The 21,944-nt window shown below is 49.9% G+C and overlaps 1 protein-coding gene across 5 annotated transcripts in view; it reads left to right on the forward strand.

Moving 5' to 3' along the window:
- Positions 1-21,944, forward strand: part of CUNH4orf50 (chromosome unknown C4orf50 homolog) — an 86,706-nt gene that overhangs the window by 23,377 nt on the left and 41,385 nt on the right. For 3 of the 5 annotated variants that reach the window (XM_040746997.1, XM_040746998.1, XM_040746999.1), the window contains 6 exons: positions 575-3,013; positions 8,695-8,868; positions 11,887-11,943; positions 13,044-13,226; positions 19,164-19,215; positions 20,374-20,504. In XM_040746997.1, the coding sequence (XP_040602931.1) occupies positions 575-3,013; positions 8,695-8,868; positions 11,887-11,943; positions 13,044-13,226; positions 19,164-19,215; positions 20,374-20,504 (3,036 nt within the window). The remainder of the gene's footprint in view (positions 1-574; positions 3,014-8,694; positions 8,869-11,886; positions 11,944-13,043; positions 13,227-19,163; positions 19,216-20,373; positions 20,505-21,944) is intronic. The other 2 variants (XR_005877712.1, XM_040747000.1) reach the window with 2 other exon arrangements.

The raw sequence follows: 21,944 nt of genomic DNA on the forward strand, positions 1-21,944 counted from the left end.
TCCGGGCCTGGGGCAAAGTAAGAACCAGCCCCTATACTCTGGGGGAACAGGGAGTCCATATAATACTGTGACCTAAACCTTCCACATGTGGTTGGTGTCCTCGATCTCTGTCACCTGAGGTGGCAGCTTCGAGCCACAGGGTAGCTCAGGCTCCTGCAGAATGAAACCTCATTTATAACTTCACATTCTGTGGTGCTCATGGAGACCTTGGATAGAAAAGGGCAGTAGGGAGTGTGGACTACCCTATGGACATCTGTGTATGACCGGTTACGATGTAGAACGCAGAAAGTAAGTGATGGTGGGCACGCTACAAGGGGTTGGGTCTTTGCAAGGAGGCAATGTTTGGTTTGAGATGAAGGGATTCCTTGAGGGTAACCGGGAGGAGGAGAATCTTGACCAATTGGAAGAGCTCAGGCTGAAGGCCCGGGGTGGAAGAGCAGGACACACATGCAGCTGTGTGGGCAGGTTCAGAGAGCACAGAGCGGCGGTGGCTGGGGGGCGGGGGATCATCAGATGTCAGTGGGCTAAGCAGGCAAAAGCTGTTTCATACCACAGCTCCTCTTCCCTCCTGCAGGGTGCTCTCTTCCAGCCCCACCCAGATGGACAGATTCTTCAGCTGCTATGTAACTGCCCCCCAGGGCCAGGCATGAATGAGCCACTCTGCTCCTTGGACCTGGCAGGAGTTTCAGAGAATCTTCAAGCCGCTGGAGTCCAGAAATCCCTTCTGCTGTTATCCACATCCCTGCTCCCGCTCTGGGGACCTGCTGGGGAACCACAGCTCCTACTGCCATTTTTGCTCCAGGAGCATTCCGTACAAGAACTTCAGACCCAAGAAGAGCTGAACAGCCGGCCCCCACCTTTCTCTGGGGGTTTGGCACACCCTGACTGGCCTTGGAATCTGTCGAGGAGTCATCTCACCTCTCATAGCCAGCAGTCTCCACTGGTTTCAGATGGCCCATTTCCCACAAAAGAACCCAAGGGGCTGAGAGATGCGTGGATGGACAGAAGTGAGCCTCCGCTTGCCAGAGCAGAGAAATGGGAGGTGCTGGGAACTTTGGGAATGATAAATTCAGAGCTTGATCACAAGTCCCCACTGGACCAGGAAAGCAGTGAGGAGCTGATCTTGGTCACTGGGATCCAAGCCCCAGAGGACATGCAGGAAGGGAGCAGGGCTTCAGAGACCCAGGCCATAGCCCACTGTCCTAGGCTCCAGCCGGAATGTCTAATCCTGACTCTGCATGGGGCAACCTCTAGGTCACAGGAGGGTCCTGATCCCTTGAGAAAGAAAGGGAGAGTGGAAGGATGTGACTGGGAACTCTTGGGAAAGCTGTCACCAGAGAAGGAGGAAGAGGCTACCAGCTCCAGGGTCCATGAGACCAGAAAGCCAGAGCCAAATGGCAGCCAGCTTCCAGCAGGAAAGGGCAAAGAGGTCTGGAGGAGGGCACAGGACCCGCAGAGCCCCCAGCTGTGCCTTGGAGTCACTCAGCTCCTGCAGAAGGAGAGGTCTGGGGGGGATGAAGAGCAAGAGGAGAAGATGCAGCTCCGAGTAGCACCCAGGCCAGCTTCTTTGGGAGTCTGTAAGCAGCCTGACATTAAGACCTATGTGGGTCAGGAACAGTGCCTGCCAATGGGCGATCAGCATTTGCCGAAGTTTCCCAACTGGGCCCCAGCAGGTGGCAGCAGAGAAGGTTCTTGTCCCTCACAGGCTCTGATCACAGGACAGGACAGGCTCACCCTCCAGATGGACACACTGGAGAGGGAGGTGGAGGCCCGCTTCCAGCAGCCAAACAACCTGAAGCTTGTCTGTGGAGACCCTCAGCAGATGTCAACATTGACAGGAGAGAGCCAGAGTGTCACTCACACATGGTTGGGCACTGAGGGGAGTGTGTGTCATCAGCAGGCCTCAGCCAGCCAGGATCTGAATGCAAAATCCAGCAGGAATGGTGAGGGAGTGCGGCTGGAAGAGGATGTGCCCCTATGTGCTAGAGAAGGTCTTCCAGGAGCAACACCTGATGAGGATAAAGCCAACCAGGGCCCAGGTGCGAGCCTGCTGCCTCCAAAAAGGTGTACCCAGAAGGCAGGGAGCAGGTTCCATCAGCTGCTTGCCACCCCAAAGAAAGAGAGAAGTCAGATTTTGCTTGATAATGCCAGGTTTCAGGGAGCCCAAGAAGGATGTGACCATGAAGGATTACATTGTGAAAAAGAGCGGGCCAGAGAAGTAGTAGCCAAGGCACGAAGGCTGGAGCAGGCAAATCACACGCTGCAGGGAGAGCTGGCCCGCCTCAGGCAGGAGCTGGACCACTGTCTGCAGGCTGTGTCTGACCTAGAGGACTGTAATGGGAAGAGTTACTGCAAGATTTCCCAGCTGGAAGAGGAGAATGAGAAGCTGAAGGAGGACCTGGGTCGGCTGCATAAAGCCATGTCTGAGAGTGTCAGGAAAGCCGGAAGCAGGATGAAGCATGTCACCCTGGAAAACAGAGAGCTCAGGGCCCTGATCTCAGAGCTTGGAGTCGGTTACAAAGGGCTGATGAAAGATACAGTGCTAGGGATAGAAGACATGGTCTGGGCTCTGCAGGGGGAAAACAAACACCTGGTAGGCAGGGTCCAAGGCCTGGAGCGGAAGGTCCTGCAAATGAGCAGGGGTTCAGGGGAAGAAAGGTCGAGTTCCCAGGGGAACTCCAAGATGGCAGAAGACAAGGGACACGCTGAAGACAAAGAGGTCCAGGTTACTCTATTTTCAGAACAACTGATCACAAGAGCCTGTGGACCACTGTGGGATGAGAAATCGGGTGTCACTTGGGGGCAGGCAGGACCTTTCTTAGATTTAGAAGGTTCCAGATGCAGGGCTGTTGCTAGCTCTGCCTCATCAGTTTGTGCAGTCACTGTAGGACCTCAGGAAGCACACACCAACGGTGCAAGGGGAGACGGAGCTCAGCTGGCGAAAGAACAGGAGATGCCATGGTGTTCCATACAACAAGGACAGCCTCAGAGGTCCCTGAGCCACAGCCTCCAGGTTTGTTGGCTTGTCTTCCCTCTCGTATTGCTGGTTCTGCAGTGGGGTATGCCCCCAAGGCCTAGGTATCCCTGTGGAAGCCACAGGGGAGAGTTAGATCACTAGCCCCATTTGCTAGATGAGAAAACCAGGCAGAGAAATGAATGGGTTTGCATGAGGTCACCTGGTTAGGGAAGGCTGCAGCTGGGATGAACCCAAGCAGGCTGGCTTAAGATCTTCTTTCTGACTGCCAGGTAAGCCTGACCCTCCCAGTAGACCCAGAGAAGTAAGAGTGGGAGAGGGGGCTTGGGCTCTGAAGTCATACCTTGGATTTTCCCAAGTGGGAAATAGCCCAAACAGCTCAAGCCATCACTCTTCAGGTTGGGTCTTGAAAGTTGTTGGAAACAGAGCAGTGACCCATGGAAGATAACACAGCAGAATGGAATCAGGTTGGTTCTGTAGAGACATGGGACTTTGGTGCAGACATGGGAACCTCCCTCTGAGTCACTCTTGCCCCCTGCCCCAAGACAAATCTCATCTTTTATAATTCCCAGGATGAAATGCTCACATTGTTAATATCTGGAGACTCTTGATGCTGAGACCCTGTGTCACTCCAGCATCCTGCCTCTCTCTCCCTCTCCCTTTCTGCGTCTCCATCTGCTCCCTCCCCCTCACTCTCCATTGCTGGCTTCTGCTTCCCTCTCTCTCCTCAGCAATTCTAGCCACTATCTCAAAGAACAGCTTTTGGATTTTTACCAGTTTCCTTTATTGTCTGCACTTCATCTGTGTGTGTGTGTGTGCATATATATATATATATAACATATATTACTCTTTCTCTTATAATAGCTTATGTTTATATATACTTTGCCATTATTGTTCTAGTGACCACTCTAGAAATCCCAGGATGTATCTGTCATTTAGATGTGCCTTAGATTAATGCCTTTGTACTGTGTCCCAAATCATGCAAAAAAATTCAGTGGTTTAACTCTGCTAACTCTTTTTTATCTTGTTATACATTGTTTCGATGTATAATAAGCCTCATGAGTCACTGTTACTGCTGATTTGAGCAGCTGTTAATCTTTCTTGTAAATATCTGTGTGCTTTTGTGATGTATATCCTTCCACAAGAATTTGGAAACAGTGTTGCTGTTGGTACTACTCATAGTGAGAGTTAGCCTGTGACTGACTTTCTTGTGTTTCTCTGCTCAGAAACCAGATGTCATTATCATTTCTTCCAACCCCCAGAAGAAACTTGTGTCATCGTGTCTGACTGCTTTGGAGATTTCCTTTTTATCTTTCATTTTTTGATGGCTTGATGGATCTAGCTATGGTTATGTTTGTACTTTGAACTTCCCAACCTCTTTGAACTTACATATTTGTCTTTCTTCATACTTGAAAAATCCTTAGTTATCGTTTCCTTAAACATATTTTCCATGTAGAGGGATGTGTGTTAGTGTGTGTGTGTGTTAGTGTGTGTGTGTTAGTGTGTGTTAGTGTGTGTGTGTGTGGGTGTATGTCAGTGCATGTGTGTGGATACCAGAGGTCAACCCATGGTGTCATTTTCCTGGAGCTACTCACCTGTACTTTTTTCCAGACTGGGCTCTGGGACCTAGGGCTCATGGATTAGGCTAGAGTGACTAGCTAGTGAGTCACAGGGATCTGCCTGTTTCGGCCTCCCCATGTTGGGATCACAGATGTGTGCCCTGTACTTGACTTTTTACTGTGGGTGCTGGGCATGGAACTCTGGTCCTCAACTCTGCAGCAAGCACTTTAGCTGATGGGAGCATCTCTTCAGGCCCATGGCTGTCCTTTTGTCAGGTATTTAGTGTCTTATTTTTCTTTCACCTTCTGCAATTCCAGACTTTTGACTGAATCTTTTACCTTTTGTAAAAACTTTATCTTAATTTTTCAGGCCCATGCTTCTGCTTTGGGTTTTCTGTTGACTTTATTTTGCTAACTGTGTGTCTTACTGTGACCCACCCTTTGACAAATTCACCCAGTGAGTTCCTGATTCCATTCATTGTACTTTGTGCGTCTAGACTATCCATTTTATTATTTATAAAGGAGCGACACTGAGCATGTGCTGAAATAGTTAATCTTTTCATCCATTCACTCTGTCTTTCAAAGGTGGAAATGCGTGAACCACTGCCATTTTGCAGGTCTCATCTCCACTGGCCTGCTCCTGTTTGTCTGATTTCTTGGCAGATGTAACATTTCACAGTTTCTTCACATGTCCAGTCATTCAAAGAACTTTTTTGGTGTTGGTCCTGTGCATGATGTGTGGTAGAGGTCCCCGGCCATCCCTTCCTCTTGACAGAGCTATGTGCATCTCTTCCTGACCCCTCACGAGGTGACTTCTGGTCATTATATGCTCATGCAAGTCTCTTTCTGTCCCACGATGTGCAGTGACTCTCATAGTGTGATACTTGCTGCGAAGACATCCTCCCTTTTGTGATGTTGGCTGAGTTCCCAGAGTGTTCAGCAAGATGGCTTTACCTTGGTTCAGACCAAACTCTGCCACCTTCTCAGCACTGTGTGACCCTGAAGTCCTGGTGGGTCACTTCCCAGCAAAGGATGGGGTATGGCATTTCTGGGGCAGCATTTGTTTTTGGTTTTGTTTTAAATGCAACTCTCTGTCCTCTGTTCGTTCTCCACACCCGGTTGTCCTTACATACCCGAACTTCAGGTCTCAGCCTTTCCCCCAGCCCTGTTCTCAGCACTGGAGCTAATTTCCTGAACTTTGGTATGCAGAGAGTTTCAGAGAGAAGCCTAGGGGTTCCTGCATTTCTCTTGTGTTTCATCACACACACACACACACACACACACACACACACACACACACACCGTCACAGTCCAGTGCTGGCAAAGAACTATTTTTGTGTTTCCTCCCTGGATGTCTTGGTTTTTAAATAATAGCTATTCTGACTTGACCAGGCAAAAGCTGGAAATGCAAGGAGATGAATATATAGCGGAGAGTTTCAGGGCATTGCAAGATGGCTGCCCGGGCCCTGATGCAGTGAAAAGCCTGACTTGTTGAATATACAGTGGAGAGTTTCAGGGCATTGCAAGATGGCTGCCCGGGCCCTGATGCAGTGAAAAGCCTGACTTGTTGAATATACAGTGGAGAGTTTCAGGGCATTGCAAGATGGCTGCCCGGGCCCTGATGCAGTGAAAAGCCTGACTTGTTGAATATACAGTGGAGAGTTTCAGGGCATTGCAAGATGGCTGCCCGGGCCCTGATGCAGTGAAAAGCCTGACTTGTTGAAAAGTAAAGCTGAGCCTGTGTGGCCGTCACAGCAGCCAGGGCTGTGGTTCAACATGGAAGGTGAAAGCTGTTGAGAAAAGGTCAGAGGTGGCTAGAGATGAAGCCCGCAGGATGTAGGGATGATCAGGGAAGAGAGTGAAGAAAGGTCCCTCTTTCTGTCACAAGTCACTCTTAGGCCTATGGCCCCCTCATAGCTTCCTGTCACACTGGACATGAACCCGCACCTCATAAGTAAGAACACACACAGCCGAGAGTCTCCAGCTGCCACTGTCTACACCCCACCTTCCGCACCCTGAACTGCATTCCAGGTTTGCTGCATCCTTGACCTCTCTGTGCATCCCAGCTTTCACCTGGGAACTGCAGCTGCCCTTTGAGTCTCATGTTCGGGGCAGCCCCGCAGGCTGTGCTCAGGGCAGGGGGGTGTTGGGGCTGACTCAGGTGCTCAGGGCAGGGGGGTGTTGGGGCTGACTCAGGTGCTCAGGGCAGGGGGGTGTTGGGGCTGACTCAGGTGCTCAGGGCAGAGGGGTGTTGGGGCTGACTCAGGCATGCTTTTTGCAGCTCTACAGTCATCGATGCTCTCCTTTTGCCAATTGGGTTGAATGACCTGTGTCTGTCATTCTCCCTGCCAACCAGAACTCTTGTAGGACAGTGTCCCTGCTGTCCCTAAGCTCAAGCACAGCATGCAGTCAGCTGTGTAGGGCAGAGTCAGGCAACAGGCAGGTTCCCCATCTATTACCAGATCATGTTGTGGGCACTCTTTTAGGACCCATGGGGCAGAGCCCTTGTCCAAGCCACCAGAGACAGGAGGTAGCAGCAAACCACCAAACTTCTCAAAAGGCCACATTGTTTTGGAGTCTGGAGCTATATTTTTTGGAACCGTGTGGAGCACCCATCTGTCCCTGACAGACCCCAGCCTGTGAGCCTCAGGCCTACGCAGTGTGAATTTCTATTAATTAAGAAAAAAATCACATTCTGCTGTTGTGGTTCTTGTTCACAGGGAGATGTCCGATCAGGCACAGTCACATGGATCCTGTCCCCTCCTGCTCCACTCTTCTCCTACTCAGAACAGCTTGGGGCCCCTTCCACCCTCTCCCCCTAGAGTGGGGGATGTTGGGAGACATGAGATGAATGGGCTGTTTAAAAATAAAGCCAGGGACAAGGGTGTTGTGAGTTTCTGAGATCCCCAGTCCTTCACGGAGGGGATGTTTGCTGTAAGTCGTACTTCCCCTTCCCATACCCACCTTAGTGTTATGATCAGGACCGATCACCCTTGCTTGTGGGTCCAGAAACCCTCCCACTGTGATCTCAAGTCAAGAATCCACAGGTGTGTTCCTGTTGTGGACAAGGCCCATTCCCCACAGCATCAGCATGATCAAGTTGAGCACAGCTGCAGATGACACCCCAATAATAACAGTGGGAAAATGCACAGGGTGCACGACGGGAGAAAGAAAAGAATACGTATCCTGTATCAGATTTTATAGAGGAGCTGGAGAGGTGGCCTCAGGGTTAAGAGCACTTACTGCTTTCCCAGAGGACCCAGGTTCCATTTCCCCAACACCCATGCTAGGCAGCTCACAACCACCTGTAACTCCAGCTCCAGGGGGCTTGACACCATCTTCTGGCCTCCTTGAACGCTGCACCCATGCGTCACACACTCACACAGACATACACATAAATGAACATTTTTAATCTTTAAAATGTCTAAGAAAACACAAGAATGTGTGTGCATATGTAAGTTAGTAAAACAATGAGGGACTTACCGCAGGGTACCATTTGGGGGCAGCACTGCCTCTACCATTGAGCCCACTTCCCTCAGGCTTGGGCAAGTTCCTTTCTCCCTGCATCCCCTGGTATCCCTGTGGAACCTGTTACCCTGGTGTTCTGTCAGAGAATAAGAGATTCTTTGGAACTAGTATAAGCCAGTGCTCATGGGAAATTCAGCATTGTCTGCCCTATCCAAAGTCATGAGGCTTTAATGGAATGAATGTCTATTTGTGTGTGAAATTTCATTCATTTCTCTGTGTTTCAATACAACCGTGGATGTCAGTGATTAAACAGGACCCTAGCTGATTCTATTTTACAAACTTTTGAGAATAGTATTCTGGGATGTTGTTCTTGGGCTCCATATACTCTCCACTCGCCTCCCAAGATACCCGTCATGACCCCTACACTCAGGTGTGCACATAGAGGCACTAAGGGCAGGCAATGTGGGAAATGGATGGCTGGGATATAGAGTTTGAGATGGCTATTTGCTCTTTTCTTCTCTCTCTCTTTCCCTCCCTGCATCCTTCCCTCCATCCCTCTCTCATTCACCTTCATTCCTTTCTTCCTTCCATTGTGAGAAAAACAAACAGGACAGACAGACAATAGAACAGGTACTGACTGTCAGCTATGGCCTGTTATCACCTGAGAACGTGACCCACATTTCCTTCTCTCAGCTCCAGACCTCCAAGGCCGCTGCCTCTGAGGAAGACCCAAAACTGTGCATACAGCGGCTCCACCACCAGGTGCGGACTCTACAGTGCCAGCTCAGGGACCAGGGCTGGGCCCTGCGGGAGATGCAGGCAGCTCGGGATGAGGCTGTGTGTCTCCATGATAAGCTCAAGGGCAAGGTAGGCTGGGCCAACCCTTCTCACCCTCCAAATGTTTCCAGACCTCAAGAAGCTAGTACCGACAGCTTGCTGGTGTTGGCTAGAGATTTAAAGAACAGAGTGATGTGCAGAGAAAGGCAAGGGATCTGGAGCCTTTCCAGCCAGCTGCACTCCATTAAAAACAATATGTATGTAGGCTTTTTTTAAAAGCATCAGGCACTGTGTTAGAGTTCTTATTGCTATGATGAAACACTATGACCAAAAACCAAGTTGGGGAGGAAAGGATTTATTGGGCTTACACTTTCATGTTGCTGTTTATTATTGAAGGAAGTCAGGGCAGGAACTCAAACAGGGCAGGGACCTGGAGGCAGGAGCTGATGAAGAGGCCATGGAGGGGTGCTGCTTCCTGACTTGCTTCCCATGGCTTGTTCAGCCTGCTTTTTTATAGAACCCAAGACCACTTGTTCGGGGATGGTGCCACCCGTAATGGGTTGGGCTCTCCCCCATCAACCACTAATCAAGAAAATGCCTTACAGCTGGGTCTTATAGAGGCATTTTCTCAATTGAGGTTCTCTCTTCTCAGATAACTCTAGCTGTGTCACGTTGACATAACACCAGCCAGCACAGGCACATTCAAACACTTTCACGAGGAAAATTCAGTCCTTCCTCTGCAGGAAATGTGTGGACTTGATTATAAAAGGCCAGTGAGAGTGTGTGTCAAGGTGGACCAGTTCAGGACTGTGGCTGTGGAGAACATTCAGACCAACACAGGGTTCAACTCACACAGACCTTGACAGGCATGCTCCCACAAAATGGCAGAAATCCTGGCTGCAGCGGTGGGCTGTGCTGACTTCAGTCATCCCTCCCGACTCTGCGGCTTTGTGAGATGTTTTCATCGGAGGAAACCTGGTGAAATGTACAGGGGTCCCCACCTTGTTTTTCATCACGTGTCAGCCCTTAGTGCCGGCTGTGTTTGTGAACTGATCTTAATGAAATTGTGATACTTGTTCATAAGCTTTTATACAGAAAACCCTAAAGAGCCCCCCAAATGTTATAATTAAGGAATGACTAGACACATGACTCAAAAATACTTTCTCCTAATCCCCAGTTTTTCTTCTTACTCTCTTCTCATCCCCTTAACAAATCATTAGTTCTAGCTGGGTGGTGGTGGCTCATGCCTTTAATCCCAGTACTCGGGAAGCAGAGGCAGGTGGCTCTCTAAGTTCAAGGTCAGCCTGGTCTACAGAGGGAGTTCCAGGACAGCCAGGGTTACACAGAGAAACTCTGCCTTGAAAAACATCATTAGTTCTTTGATAATCTCATACATGTGTTTTGATCACATTCACCCCTCTGCCAAGTCCTCATAGATTCACCCCTCCCTTTCCTACTCACCCAACTTTGTATCTCTTTTTTAAATCCATCAAGTACAGTTTGTGCTACCCACACACTTTTGAAAGCCTGGCCTCCTACTACAGTGAGGTCCACTTACCAGGGCCTGCACTCTTAAGGGAAGCTGACTCTCCCTCTTCCAGTAGCCCCATCAGTTGTCAATAGCTCCTTGGTTGGTGGTGGGATCCCATGCTCACTTCCCTTCTCCATGCTGGGATTCAGTCTGACTTGAGCTTGGGTGGGTCTCGTGCACGCCATGCAAACACTAAATTCATATGTGCAGGTGGCCTACTGTGTCCCTAAACACTGTTTCCTTATAGTCATCTATCACTCTGGCTCTTACACTCTTTCTGTCCCCTCTTCCTTGATGATCCCTAAGTCTAGAAAGAGAGGGAAGGTGTGATACAAATGTCCCATCTAGGCCTGAGCATTCACTTTCTTAATTGCAACTGTCCTGTACTCATTTCACAGGGACACATTCAAGCTATTTCCCAAACTGAGGCAGGGGGCATACATGCCTGTATACAAAGAGTCCCTGTGAATACCTTAGTCCACCTGAAGCTGGAATCTACCCTTTGGCCAGTTCTGGAAAGTTACAGCAAACAGATGCACAGAAATACTGTTTGTAAAACAAAGAAACCGACCAGTATTCCATATTCCCATCAATAGAGATCTGCTGAAACAAACCACAGCACAGCCGCATGAAGAGAGGGTGTGCAAGATTCTAAAGGGACGAGGCCAGTTGGTTTGCCTGCAAAGATTACCAGGGTTTTCTATTCAATTACCAGACGGGATGTGCGACACTCTCTGTGTAACAGGTTTTCATGTGTCTGTACATGTGCGTCCTGATTCATGTGAGTGTGTGATGCTGACAAAAAAAAAAAAGATGGGTCAGAGGCGGTCCCAGAAAGAATGGAGGGTTTATTTAGGACACTGCAGACAAGGGTGTGAGGGAATAGCTATAAAATTCCCATTTTAATACATTGTGTGGGACAAGAATTCAGACAGAATCTGGCTGAACAGAATTGGGATCCTTTGGTAGATGCTGGACTAGTGTGAAAGTCTGAGGTGACCTCACACAACGGCCTGGTGCCTGTTCCCCACTCCCCCCTTTGCTGTGTCAGGTCCCAAGCTTGCCTCCCCAACAGGGACTGAGGCCAGGTCAGGAAAGCCTGCATGCTGCATGCTGTGTGTTAGATACCAGAGGCCAGTCCAGAGCTGAGGACTAGGATGTGCCTCCCACCAGGAAAAGAATCCATGTTGCTAAGTTGCCCCAAGCAGTAACAGTAGCTAGTGTTTATTGGGCACTGACTGAATGCCATGCCTGGGTCTAGGTGTCCTATATCCCGAAGCCTCACTATGACCCTCAGCTTGGGGTTAGCAGTCACTGCACCCCACTGCACAGAATACACTAAGCAGGGAGAATAAGTGACACAGAGGTCACAGTAGGCAGCTGGGTCGGGATTAAGTCTGGTTCAGGGACCCAAGTTTCACACCAGATCGTGTCTCTGTGGCTCCATGTTGGGGATCAGGGAAGGCTGTTCCTAGGCACGCCATCTCCACACAGGGAAAAGTGATAGTAGACCGGCACTCTGCACCTTCCCCTAACCAAACCCACACCACTCAGTCACTAGCTCGCTCTCCTTTCAGCTTGAGGAGCTTCGGGAACAGCAGCATGAAGAGCGCCTAGCCACGAGTCCTCTAAAGGTAACACACTGCCGTGTCACAGTGCTTAGTATTGCATAAAAATATCCAAGATTGCCAGGGACGGGTGTCACCCAGGTCCCCACATGAACAACGCCCCATCTATTTTCTTCATCCGACGTCTCATGTGTTCCAGATCATTCTATATGGCATGTGTCCCGACTCCACATGTTGTGTTCCACTTTCTCCTCAGAGCAACCGAGACTATAGAGGGCTTTGGAGACCACCACTTGGTGCTCACATTCCCACCCCACACCTTCCTCTCCTCATCCTCTGCCTTTCTCTCTCTCTTCCCCCTCCTCTCTCTCCATCTCTTCCTGTCTTCTCCACTGTCCCATTGCTGCACACACACTCGAGTGCATGCTTCCTTAGGAAGGTCCCCCACCTGCCCCTTTGTGCTTATGTTTGGGGAACACGCAGGAATGGCCCTTGTCCCACATGCTGTTTGCTAGCAGGATAAAGTGACCTTTCATCTGGGTCTGTCTGCTGTGGGGAAGAGGCGGAGATTCACCCCGAGGTCCTGGTCTCTGTGTAGGTGGGCGAGGAGGAGCCTTGATTAAGCCACACTCTGAGTCACCCAGAACCCATTTCCGGCCGTCTGCTGTGACTCAGTTTCCTCAGCCGTTGTATCGGGCATATGAACCACTTCCTCTCCCGTAGTTCCTTGTCTGTCTTCATGTTTGTAAAATAGAAACCTTAAGCATTCCTGCTGAGACTCTGAGATGTCGTCTGGGACACTATAGCCAGGACAGTGCAATGATTCCCACAAAGTTGGGACCATGAGTGTGCCCTCCACCAAGTTCTTCTCATCTGAAGGAGAGCTCCAAGACTTTGTGCTTTACCAGTGTGAAGTGAAATGAAAAGGCGGGGCTCTGCAGGTGGGTCCTGGTCCCCCCACAGTGCGTTGTACGTATTGGCAGGCTGAGGTGTGGAGAGGAGCTTAGTCATAGCACTGGGCCACAGGAGAGCCTGAGTCTGTATTCTTGCCTCTCTACTGCTGTGAGCCTGGAGCCTATTAGCATACCACCCTGAGGGAATCATGCCAGGAATGGGGCACTACTTTGGGCGCTGGCTCAGCCTCTACCATGCACCCCACATTCCAGGCCAAGCTGGCTTCCTTGGTCCACAAATGTCAGGAGAGGAACCGCCTAATTGAGCAACTACTGCAGGAGCTGCCGAGACAAGAGCCCAAGAACCGCCTTCTCTCTGAGCTGGCACAGAACATGCTTGATGATGTGGCCCTGGCTGAGTACACTGCCACCTTCCTGACCCCAGGAGCTCCAGAGGTAAGTTGCCATGGACATCCTGGTCCTTGCTTGTAGGGCTCATGAGTGGGTCCCACCCATAGCACCGCCTCCCTGTGCTGTCTTGGCTATTGACCAAGACACTATCTGGTTCCTTCTCTAGGCGGCACCTGTGTTCTGTAAAAAGGTCCGGGGTCCTTTGCCTCTGAAATCCTTATGACTTAGGAACAGATATAAACGTGTCACATCAGCACCATTATGCTGTTGTCACCAGACATTCTTGTCACCCATACGTCGTGAGCTCTGTACACATAGCCCCCTCTGCTAGGATGTTTGGTCCACTGGCAGCCTCCTGCCAAGCCTTCAGGGCACAATTGCAGGTGCCTAAACCTAGTAACTCGTCTAAAACCTAATTACCACAATCCCCCTCACACCCTTCTGCCTTCCACTGCACCCGGATATGCATGGTATAGCGTGCTCACAAGGGATCTTTCCTGTGTGTTAGAGAACAGTGGTTGATACCCCTCTGTGAGGCCAGAGCCTCTCGCCAGCTGTCTGTCTCCCCATTGTCTGACATAGAATCTGCTCAGGGAACACTTCTTGAAATAAAAGATCAGGAACCAGCTGGTTATGTAGCTGGGTGGGTAGAGTTCTTGCCTGGCATGGATGAGACCCTGGAAGCTATGCCCAGCACCACACTCACAAAGATAATGAACACAATGTGTGAGGATCTGCTGGAGGCCAACAAAGGAAGAAACTGAGGGCAGAATGTTTGGAAGTCCTGCTGGTGGTGGACGATGGTGCTGGGTGCTAATTTTTCTGACCCAGAGAGAAGGCTCCCAGGGATCTGCTTGGCTGAGTCTGGGGCACTCATGGGTGTCAGATGTGTCTGCCCCCACACAGGAGGCCATATTCCTTGGTTTGAGCCGATCTGCCTCTGAGACTAGCCAGGCTACTGATGGTATGTGGTGGATGTAGCTCAGGAGGTGAACAGAGAGCTGTTTTCCGGGAAGATGGCCTTGGGGTTGCTCCTGGCTGTACAGGGGTTGACCTTCTCAGCCCCTCACAGCCTGTAGTTGTCTCTAGTCCAAATTGTCATGCAGCTGAGGAGGTGGACACTGGAGGCCATGGGACTGTCAAAAGGTGTAGAGACCTGACGCAGGGCCAGAGCTCAAATCCAGAACACCAGATGCCATGTCTAGTGCTCCTGTTTCTGTGTCCATAAAAGGGAGAAAGAGAGAATAGACTCTAGCTGAAGCCATTAAGACAGTCTCTGGGACACAGCTGGTGCCTAATAATTGAGATGAGCAAGACAGGACTAAAGCAAGGAGATATTGATTACAACATGAACATCAGTGTGGGACAGACTGATTTCCAATAACCAAACTCAAAGGGACTGATGTGTTAATCAGAACATAATCAATTATCTATCAAAAACAGACCTAGTTTATGGCCTGGCATACTCTAGGACGAATGCACCAAAAAAGTTGGCACATTTCCCCTGCTGCTACCAGAGAGGCAAATTCACTGATGTATTCATATGTTGATCAATTATCATCTGTTGTCAGGAGGTCATGGGCAAACTGAAGAAAAATGGGGTTGTTGGATGGGATGGGGAATGAGGTGGGGATGGAGAATGGAGAGTGGAATGGGGGTGTGGGATGGGGTGTGGCATGGGGTGTGGCATGGGGTATGCAATAGGGTATGAGATGGGGAATGGGTGTTAATGTGTTCCAGGCTGAACTCCTCCATCTGAGGGGAGATTCCCTGGGCCTGAGATGCCTCGTCTTGGCCAGGGGTGTAGATCTTGCAGGTGGCCACACTGCATTGTCTATTCAGTGTCACAGCCCTGGCACTGCCCCTGACTCAGTCAAAATTATCCCCATCTTTGTTGCTGTGATAAATGTTATGACCAAAAGCAATTTGGGGACGACAACGGCTTATTTGTCTCACGGATCACAGTCCATCGGCAGGGAAACTAAGGCAGGAACTCAGGGCAGGAACCTACAAGCAGGAGGCTGTAGGGGTGAGGAGCTGATTCCTGGGTTGCTCTTTAACTCATGCTCAGCTTGCTTCCTTACACAGCTCAGGACCTACTAGGGGATGTCACTGCCCACAGTGGGCTGGCCCCTCCCACATCTACAGTCAAGACAGTTCCTCACAGTCATGGCCACAGTCTAGTCTTAGAGAGGCAACTGCTCAATTGAGATTCCTTCTTTGTAGGTGTGTGTAGGTTTGTGTCAAGTTGATAAAAATGAAAACAAACAAGCAAAAAACAAACAAACAAAGAAACAAAAACAAAAACAACCAGCATAGAAGGTGACTCTGAATGTGATCTGACTGGATATTCGGAGTTCATCCCTGCACTGCATTCTGGAAACTGCATCAGCCTGCTGTGCCATTTCCTGGCCAGGAGTGTTAACAGAGTTTCTGTTACCCTAAGCCATAGATCTGGGGTCCTTGGGGAGAACCAAGTTATCCAAAACACAGTAAGCTGGCCAAAAGGGTAGGAGAGCAATTGGCCTCAGCAGGGCTCTGACCGAGGCTGATGTCCACATGAGTAGCCCCAAGTCCTCTGACATTTGTTCTCTGACCTGCACAAGGGGAAGAGCGCAGTCTCTCAGTACAGCCCCTGAGAGGCCAGACCAAGCAATCTGTCTCCTGTAGGTAAGAAACTGAGATCGGAGGTCCAGGGTCACATCTCCACTCCACCACCCTCTGACCCTTTGACCTGTGAGGGGACACTTACGTGGTCTGCTGACTGTGTGTAGGTGATGCTCTAAGTGCTTGCTGTAAACTAGCAGAGTGCCCATTATCCCACAAGCATCACACAGTTCTCCCCCATTCAGAACGCAAAAAATGAGGCTCCGAGAGACCTGCGTACCTATGGAGTTTTCTAACTCAGCCCTTTCCGTGCTGAGTAACTCTCCTATGCAGTGGAGGGGGACTTGGAGCTGACAGTGTGAGTCTGCACACAACACAGCCCCAGCAGCGGCTACCACAGTGGGTAGGTGGGGAGTAGTTGCTGGTCATAGCTTGGGTCTGGCATACACCAAGGAAGTCCCTCTTGTCACAGGAAAGCCAGTCTTCAATGTGTGGGTCTCTTCTAGCATAAGGAGTGAAAACTGCTGTGATGTGTTGTGAAGACTAAGAATATTCCAAGGATGCTTTTCCTGGCTCCCCGGCAGATCCTAAGAGCAGGCACGCAGATGGAGTGGCTGACTGGAGTCCATGGCGTTTGCACTGGCTTCATTAGCTCCCAGGAATGGGAGGGTGGAGTGTTGGTGCAGGATCCCAGCAACTCCAGAGAAACAAACCCCCAAGAGTCCCCTAGACGAGGCCCCTAGGCTGGGGTCTGAGGAGCTGGCTGTGCACTGTGTAACCTTCTTTTCCTCCCTGCAGTATGTTCTGAGCCATGACGACCCTGGTGGCCAAGGAGTCGCTAGAGAGGGACACTGAGCTTTTCAGTGGTGGTGGTGGCAGCTCTTCCCGCTGGCAGCTGGACTGGAAGCTGGTCCAGAGCACTTGGTTTTATGGACACTAGCTGTTCCTTCAGGGAACACAGATGGGAGTCCTGATGGAGGCCTTTGGGCTTTGGCTGACAGCCGAGAGGGTTGCCTGGAGGCTAAGGAGTTGCTGATAGGCTTGGGCTAGTATCACAGTATCAGGCTGGCAAGTAGGGAGATGGAGTGTTTCTGACAGAAACCTTCTGGAAATGTCTCTGGAGAATTCAAACCCTGAGGAGCCCACCTGCCCTTCCTTGGAAACAAAGAATATGGGAATGGGACATGGTGGTCCCACCCAGGCAGCCATCGTGTTTTATATATGGTCATGTGCCTGTCCTTCACAAATGAATTCTCTCAATCTTCCCACATCCCCTAGCCAGAGTTGTCAAGGCCTTGGACAAGGGGTACAGACTGTTTGGCACCCTCTCTTCCCAGAAGAGGGGTGTGGTCTGACACTCACTCTTCCGCTCTCCATCATTGCAACGGTGGAGTTGCACCTCTGTTGCCTTTTCTGGCTGGGATTTGGGAGAGGGGTGGAGCCCATCCCCAGCCAGCTCTTCTGTCTGGTGCATGGCTGTGGGGCCCAGTCCAGTGCACCTGCACTGATGGTGCCCTGTCATTACCACACCTCTCTGGGGTGCAGCTTCCCCAGAACAACACATGCTGGCCATGTGTTGTCTCCCAGTGGGACCCCTTTTCTCCAGCTCAGGTGGCTTGGGCTGGTGATAGTGGGTGTCAGGTCAGCCAGATTTCACTGTGGTTCTGGCTGGGAGTTCAAGGTGTCGACATTTCCTGGATTTTAGATGGAGATGGGGAAAAGTGCAAGGTAGAATTCCCACTCCTAAATCCACTCATCCTTCTGGCTCATCTTGTGTGGGCCTGGCTCAGGGAGACTGGCAGCTCCTCTGTGTCCTTTTCCATCCTCTCCTAGTCTGGCTTACATCTAGGCATGGTCACCTATACATGAAGATGCTCTGATCACAAAGAACATGATCTTGGACCCTCACCTCTCAAAGCTACCTGTGTTTGAGTCAGTAGGATTCTCTGTCTCCCATGAGGTTCTTTGAGGATCAAATGACATCTCATAGAGCTAGTATGGCATCTATTATAGACTATGTCATAGTTACTTTCTGCTGCTATGATAACTATCCCAGGAAAAGCAACCAAAAGAAAGGGTTTTTTGGTTCATAGTTCCATGGAGATAGGGTTTATCATGAAGGGGAAGACATGGTGACATCATGGCATCAATGTCAGCTAGAAGCTGGCTTATCAGCATTTTTATTCACACACAGGAAGGAAAGGGAGAAAGAACAGGAAGAGGGGTTAGGATTTATAGCCCCAAATCCTGTCCCAAGTGACTTATGCCCTCCAGCAAGGCTCTGTAACTTTCCCTAACAGTCCCACCAACTAGGGATCAAGTACTCACATACATGAGCCCATGGGAGACATTTCTCATTTAGACCATGATAGGCACCATCCAGCATCACTGAGGTTTCAGTTCCTTGGGAAAGTTAGGGCCTTGGCAGTGCTCACTACAAAGACACAGGGACATGCGCAGGCAGCTGTCTGGAATAGCAGAAGAGAGGAGTAGTCTAGCTGAGAGCAAGCAAGCATGCGTTTATTCTCTTGGCTCACAACTGCGGATGCCACATTAGTGGCTCCTAACTAAGTTCCTGTCTTGGTTTCTCCAAGCTGATGGACTGTAATTTGGGATTGTAAGCTGAAATAAACCTTTCTTCTCCCTGTTACTTTTTATCAATGTACTTGTCACAGCAATGACAGTGAAATCAGGACAGGGTCATCTATATACACCTAAGTACAGCAGGACGGCAGGCATCCCATGCCTGGAGCACAAGGCTCCAGAAAGGTAGGGAGGAATGAGCTGTGACCAGAGGACAGCTAAGTAAAGTCCAGACCTTTGGTTACCAGTTAATGTCTTGGTCAGTCCATTCCGTGATCTGTCATAAAGCCCAGTTGTCACATAGATCCTGGTCAGGGCCTGTAGTAAGGCAGGAGGTTGAACTATGGTAGGAAGGAGGATGATCCAGGGGATAGGACATTTGAATTAGGTCTTGACGATAACACAGTGGTTTGCCAGTGAAGGAAAGAGAGCAGAGCTTCCAGGCATGATGAGGAGCTATGTGGTACCTGAAGCATCACCATAAAGATGGGGAAGATGTCACAGGGCCACCGCACAAGGGCTCTGCCTCACATGCATGATCCAGGCTCCAACCTGCCTTGAAGATATAGTAGATGGCTCTTCCTACCTGGTGTGTTGTGTGGTACTTGAACAAACCTGGCCCAGGGTCACCTGTAAGGTGGCTGAGGACGGAATATGGGTGACACATCACCACGCCTACCTTCCTGCACGGACCTAGCTCAGCTGCACAGGGCAGCAAGTCTCACTCCTGTCCTCTGGGACCTTCACACCCTCCTCTAGACAGTAGACCCACTGAACTGTCTTTTCTTGCAGACAGTCTGCCACCTGGATGTGGGCTCCAAAGGGACGACAGCCAGAAAAGGAGGTCAGTGCACCTGCCAGAAACATTTCTGTGTGCTCACCAAAAGTCAGGGCCAGGTTAGCCGGGTGCAAACTGCCCAGTGTTGAGTTTGTGCCATTAAGGGGACTTCCTATTTCAATCTCTCCTGATGCTCAGCCCCACCTTCCCACCTCGTAGTGTCAGAACACACTGGAAAGAAGGAAGCATCTAAAATTCCTCCTCTCTGTTCTTCATTATGAACTATTATATCCATTCCCACCCTGAACTCATATGGGAACTCATATAAGCAATTCCCATATAATATTAGAAACAAGCTCAGGGGACAGGCGTGTTCACCCATTGACCTCAGTGTTGGGAGCTAACCCATGTCCTCTGTGGAATGTAATACAGCCACTAAGGTGGTGGAGAAAGTCATGTCATAGGGCAATGTGATGATATTGCCTTAGATTCAAAGATGGTAGGACACGGGGTGTTGGATACTGTCAGCTGCATCATGCACACACATCCACATGTGGTCAGCAAGGCAGGCTAAGAGATGAGCTAAATATTAACTGTGGCTGCTCAGAGAGAGGGACATGAGTGATTTGTTGTTGTTGTCATGTTGTCTTTATTGTAATAGAGAAATTAAGGGGCAGGTGACCGAATACGCTCTTCTCTCCTCGGGCCTTAAGTCCATAAGTGCCACTTACTAGCAGTGTGGGGCTGTTTTACAGATGTGGGACTGGCAGGGGTTCTGGGGGTTAGTTAACGTTGCACTCAGAAGGACCTAGCACTGAGCTCAGCCTTCTCATCTGTGGAAGAAGGAAATGCTTGTGATTAATGGGGCTATTTATACTAGGTTCCTGGAGGCTGCCTGGCGCCCCCTGCAGGAGGTGCATACAAGGTGTGGGATCTAGCAGAGGGAACATGAACAGGGATAGCCCCACCCTGGAGGGGCTGTCAGCTAGCAGGGAATTAGGGAGGTAGGCAATGGTCTGTGGTGCCCCAAGACCATGATGATGTCATTACTTAGTGTGGTGCTAGGAGAATTCAAAGGCACCAAGAGAGCCTTTGTCACGGGGATGGGCATCAGGGAGCATCGTGAATAACAAGGTAGTGGAAACATTATGGTAAAGTTTAGGACCTGTCAGTTTTATAGATGGATGCCTAGTCTGAGACCTGACTGAGGATTCTCTCTTCCAGCTCAGGAGTACCTGCTTAATTCTGAAACGGACAGTATCCTTCAAAACCTGTGGGGTGTGGAGTCCTGGTCCCTTCCAGGGGCTGAGTGGGCTGAGTGGGCATCGCAGACAGCTCTGCCCAGTTCTCCAAAGGTAAGCACGCACCTTCACCTCATTTTTGAAATGTTTTGGTTGAAAGTGGAATGCACTCACAGATGTGCATGCTCGTGTACACACACACACACACACACACACACACAAGACATAGACAAAGACACAGAAACAGACAGACAGACATGAGCACATACACACAAATGCAGAGCTCTCTCTCTCTCTTACACACACACAAACTCACACACACACACACATGTATGCATGACAATGCCAACAAAGTTCATCAGTTTAAGAGCTAAAATGTAACCCAGTGTCCACTATCTGCTTTTCAGTCTTTGTTTCTGGTGAAGCCTTGCACTGTGTCTTGTTATTTGTCTTGAGTGCTGGCCTTCATGTGTGGAGACATGGGCCTCTGCTGATCCCTGTCCCTTCTTCCTTTGCTCTGATGGGCTGGCCTGGCCAGTGCCTTCCTCATCCGAGGCTGATTCAAAGATGACGCTGTCAGAGCAGCTCTGCCTGCCTTCTGGCTCACACTTACTTCTGATCACAAAAACCTGCAGGGTCCTTCAAGTCCTCTCCCATGCTTCCTGGTGTACCACAGCCTATGAGAGCCCTGTCTAGCATCATGCCCTCACAGCTCCCATAGACTGCCACTGTGGGGAAGCCCACTGACTCCCACTGGACTTCCTGGCCCATACCCCTGCTGTCAATTTTAGTCCCACACAGCCTTGGTCCATTGCAGATCCTAGATGACATTTTTATTTTCATTTTTTTACCTTTTGTCAAGACTTTCCAGTTGTTTCTACTACGAAGCATCTGAATCAGTTTTCAATGGACACTGGCTGCAGACAACCATTTAACTTGTTAAAGTGGGGTCCTGGCTGACCTGAGTTCAAAGCCCAGCCCTGTCCTTGTTAAATCAGTGTGATGCCGGGCAAAGCCTTTCACCGTTTGTGTGTTAAGTCTCCTTCCGTATAAAATGGGGTGACATCGCCTGATGCTGTCATGAGAAGGAAAGCCAGTGTGGCAGCACCCTGTGTTCTCAGAGACCCATAGGTCTCACAAACCAACAGAAGAGCAGAGAAAGCAGCCCTCCTCCACTGCATCTCAGCATAAGATCCATTCTTTTCCACCTTTCATTCTTGTGATGCCTCACCTTCCTCACCACCTACATTAAATTTTATCTTAAGCATGAAGACAATACATTTGCACATCAGACTTGTACGATGATTCGATGACCCCACATCTATGAAGTATTTGTTAGTGTTCAGCCCAGGAGAGGCATTCACAAGTGTTGGCTTTGCTTAATGGCCTTCATCAACTTTCTGCCTGGTGGCTTCACTGCCAGTTACCGGTGCAGGTTCCATCTCCTGGGGAAAACCACCTCTGACTCACCTTGCCCTGACCTGTCACATGTGACCTCCTCAACTTGTAGGCATTCACAGGCAACAGAGGCCTTTGTTGTCTGTCTATGGAGCA

This window comes from Mesocricetus auratus, unplaced genomic scaffold, assembly GCF_017639785.1.
Source record: "Mesocricetus auratus isolate SY011 unplaced genomic scaffold, BCM_Maur_2.0 Super-Scaffold_100006, whole genome shotgun sequence".
Taxonomy (NCBI): Eukaryota; Metazoa; Chordata; class Mammalia; order Rodentia; family Cricetidae; genus Mesocricetus; species Mesocricetus auratus.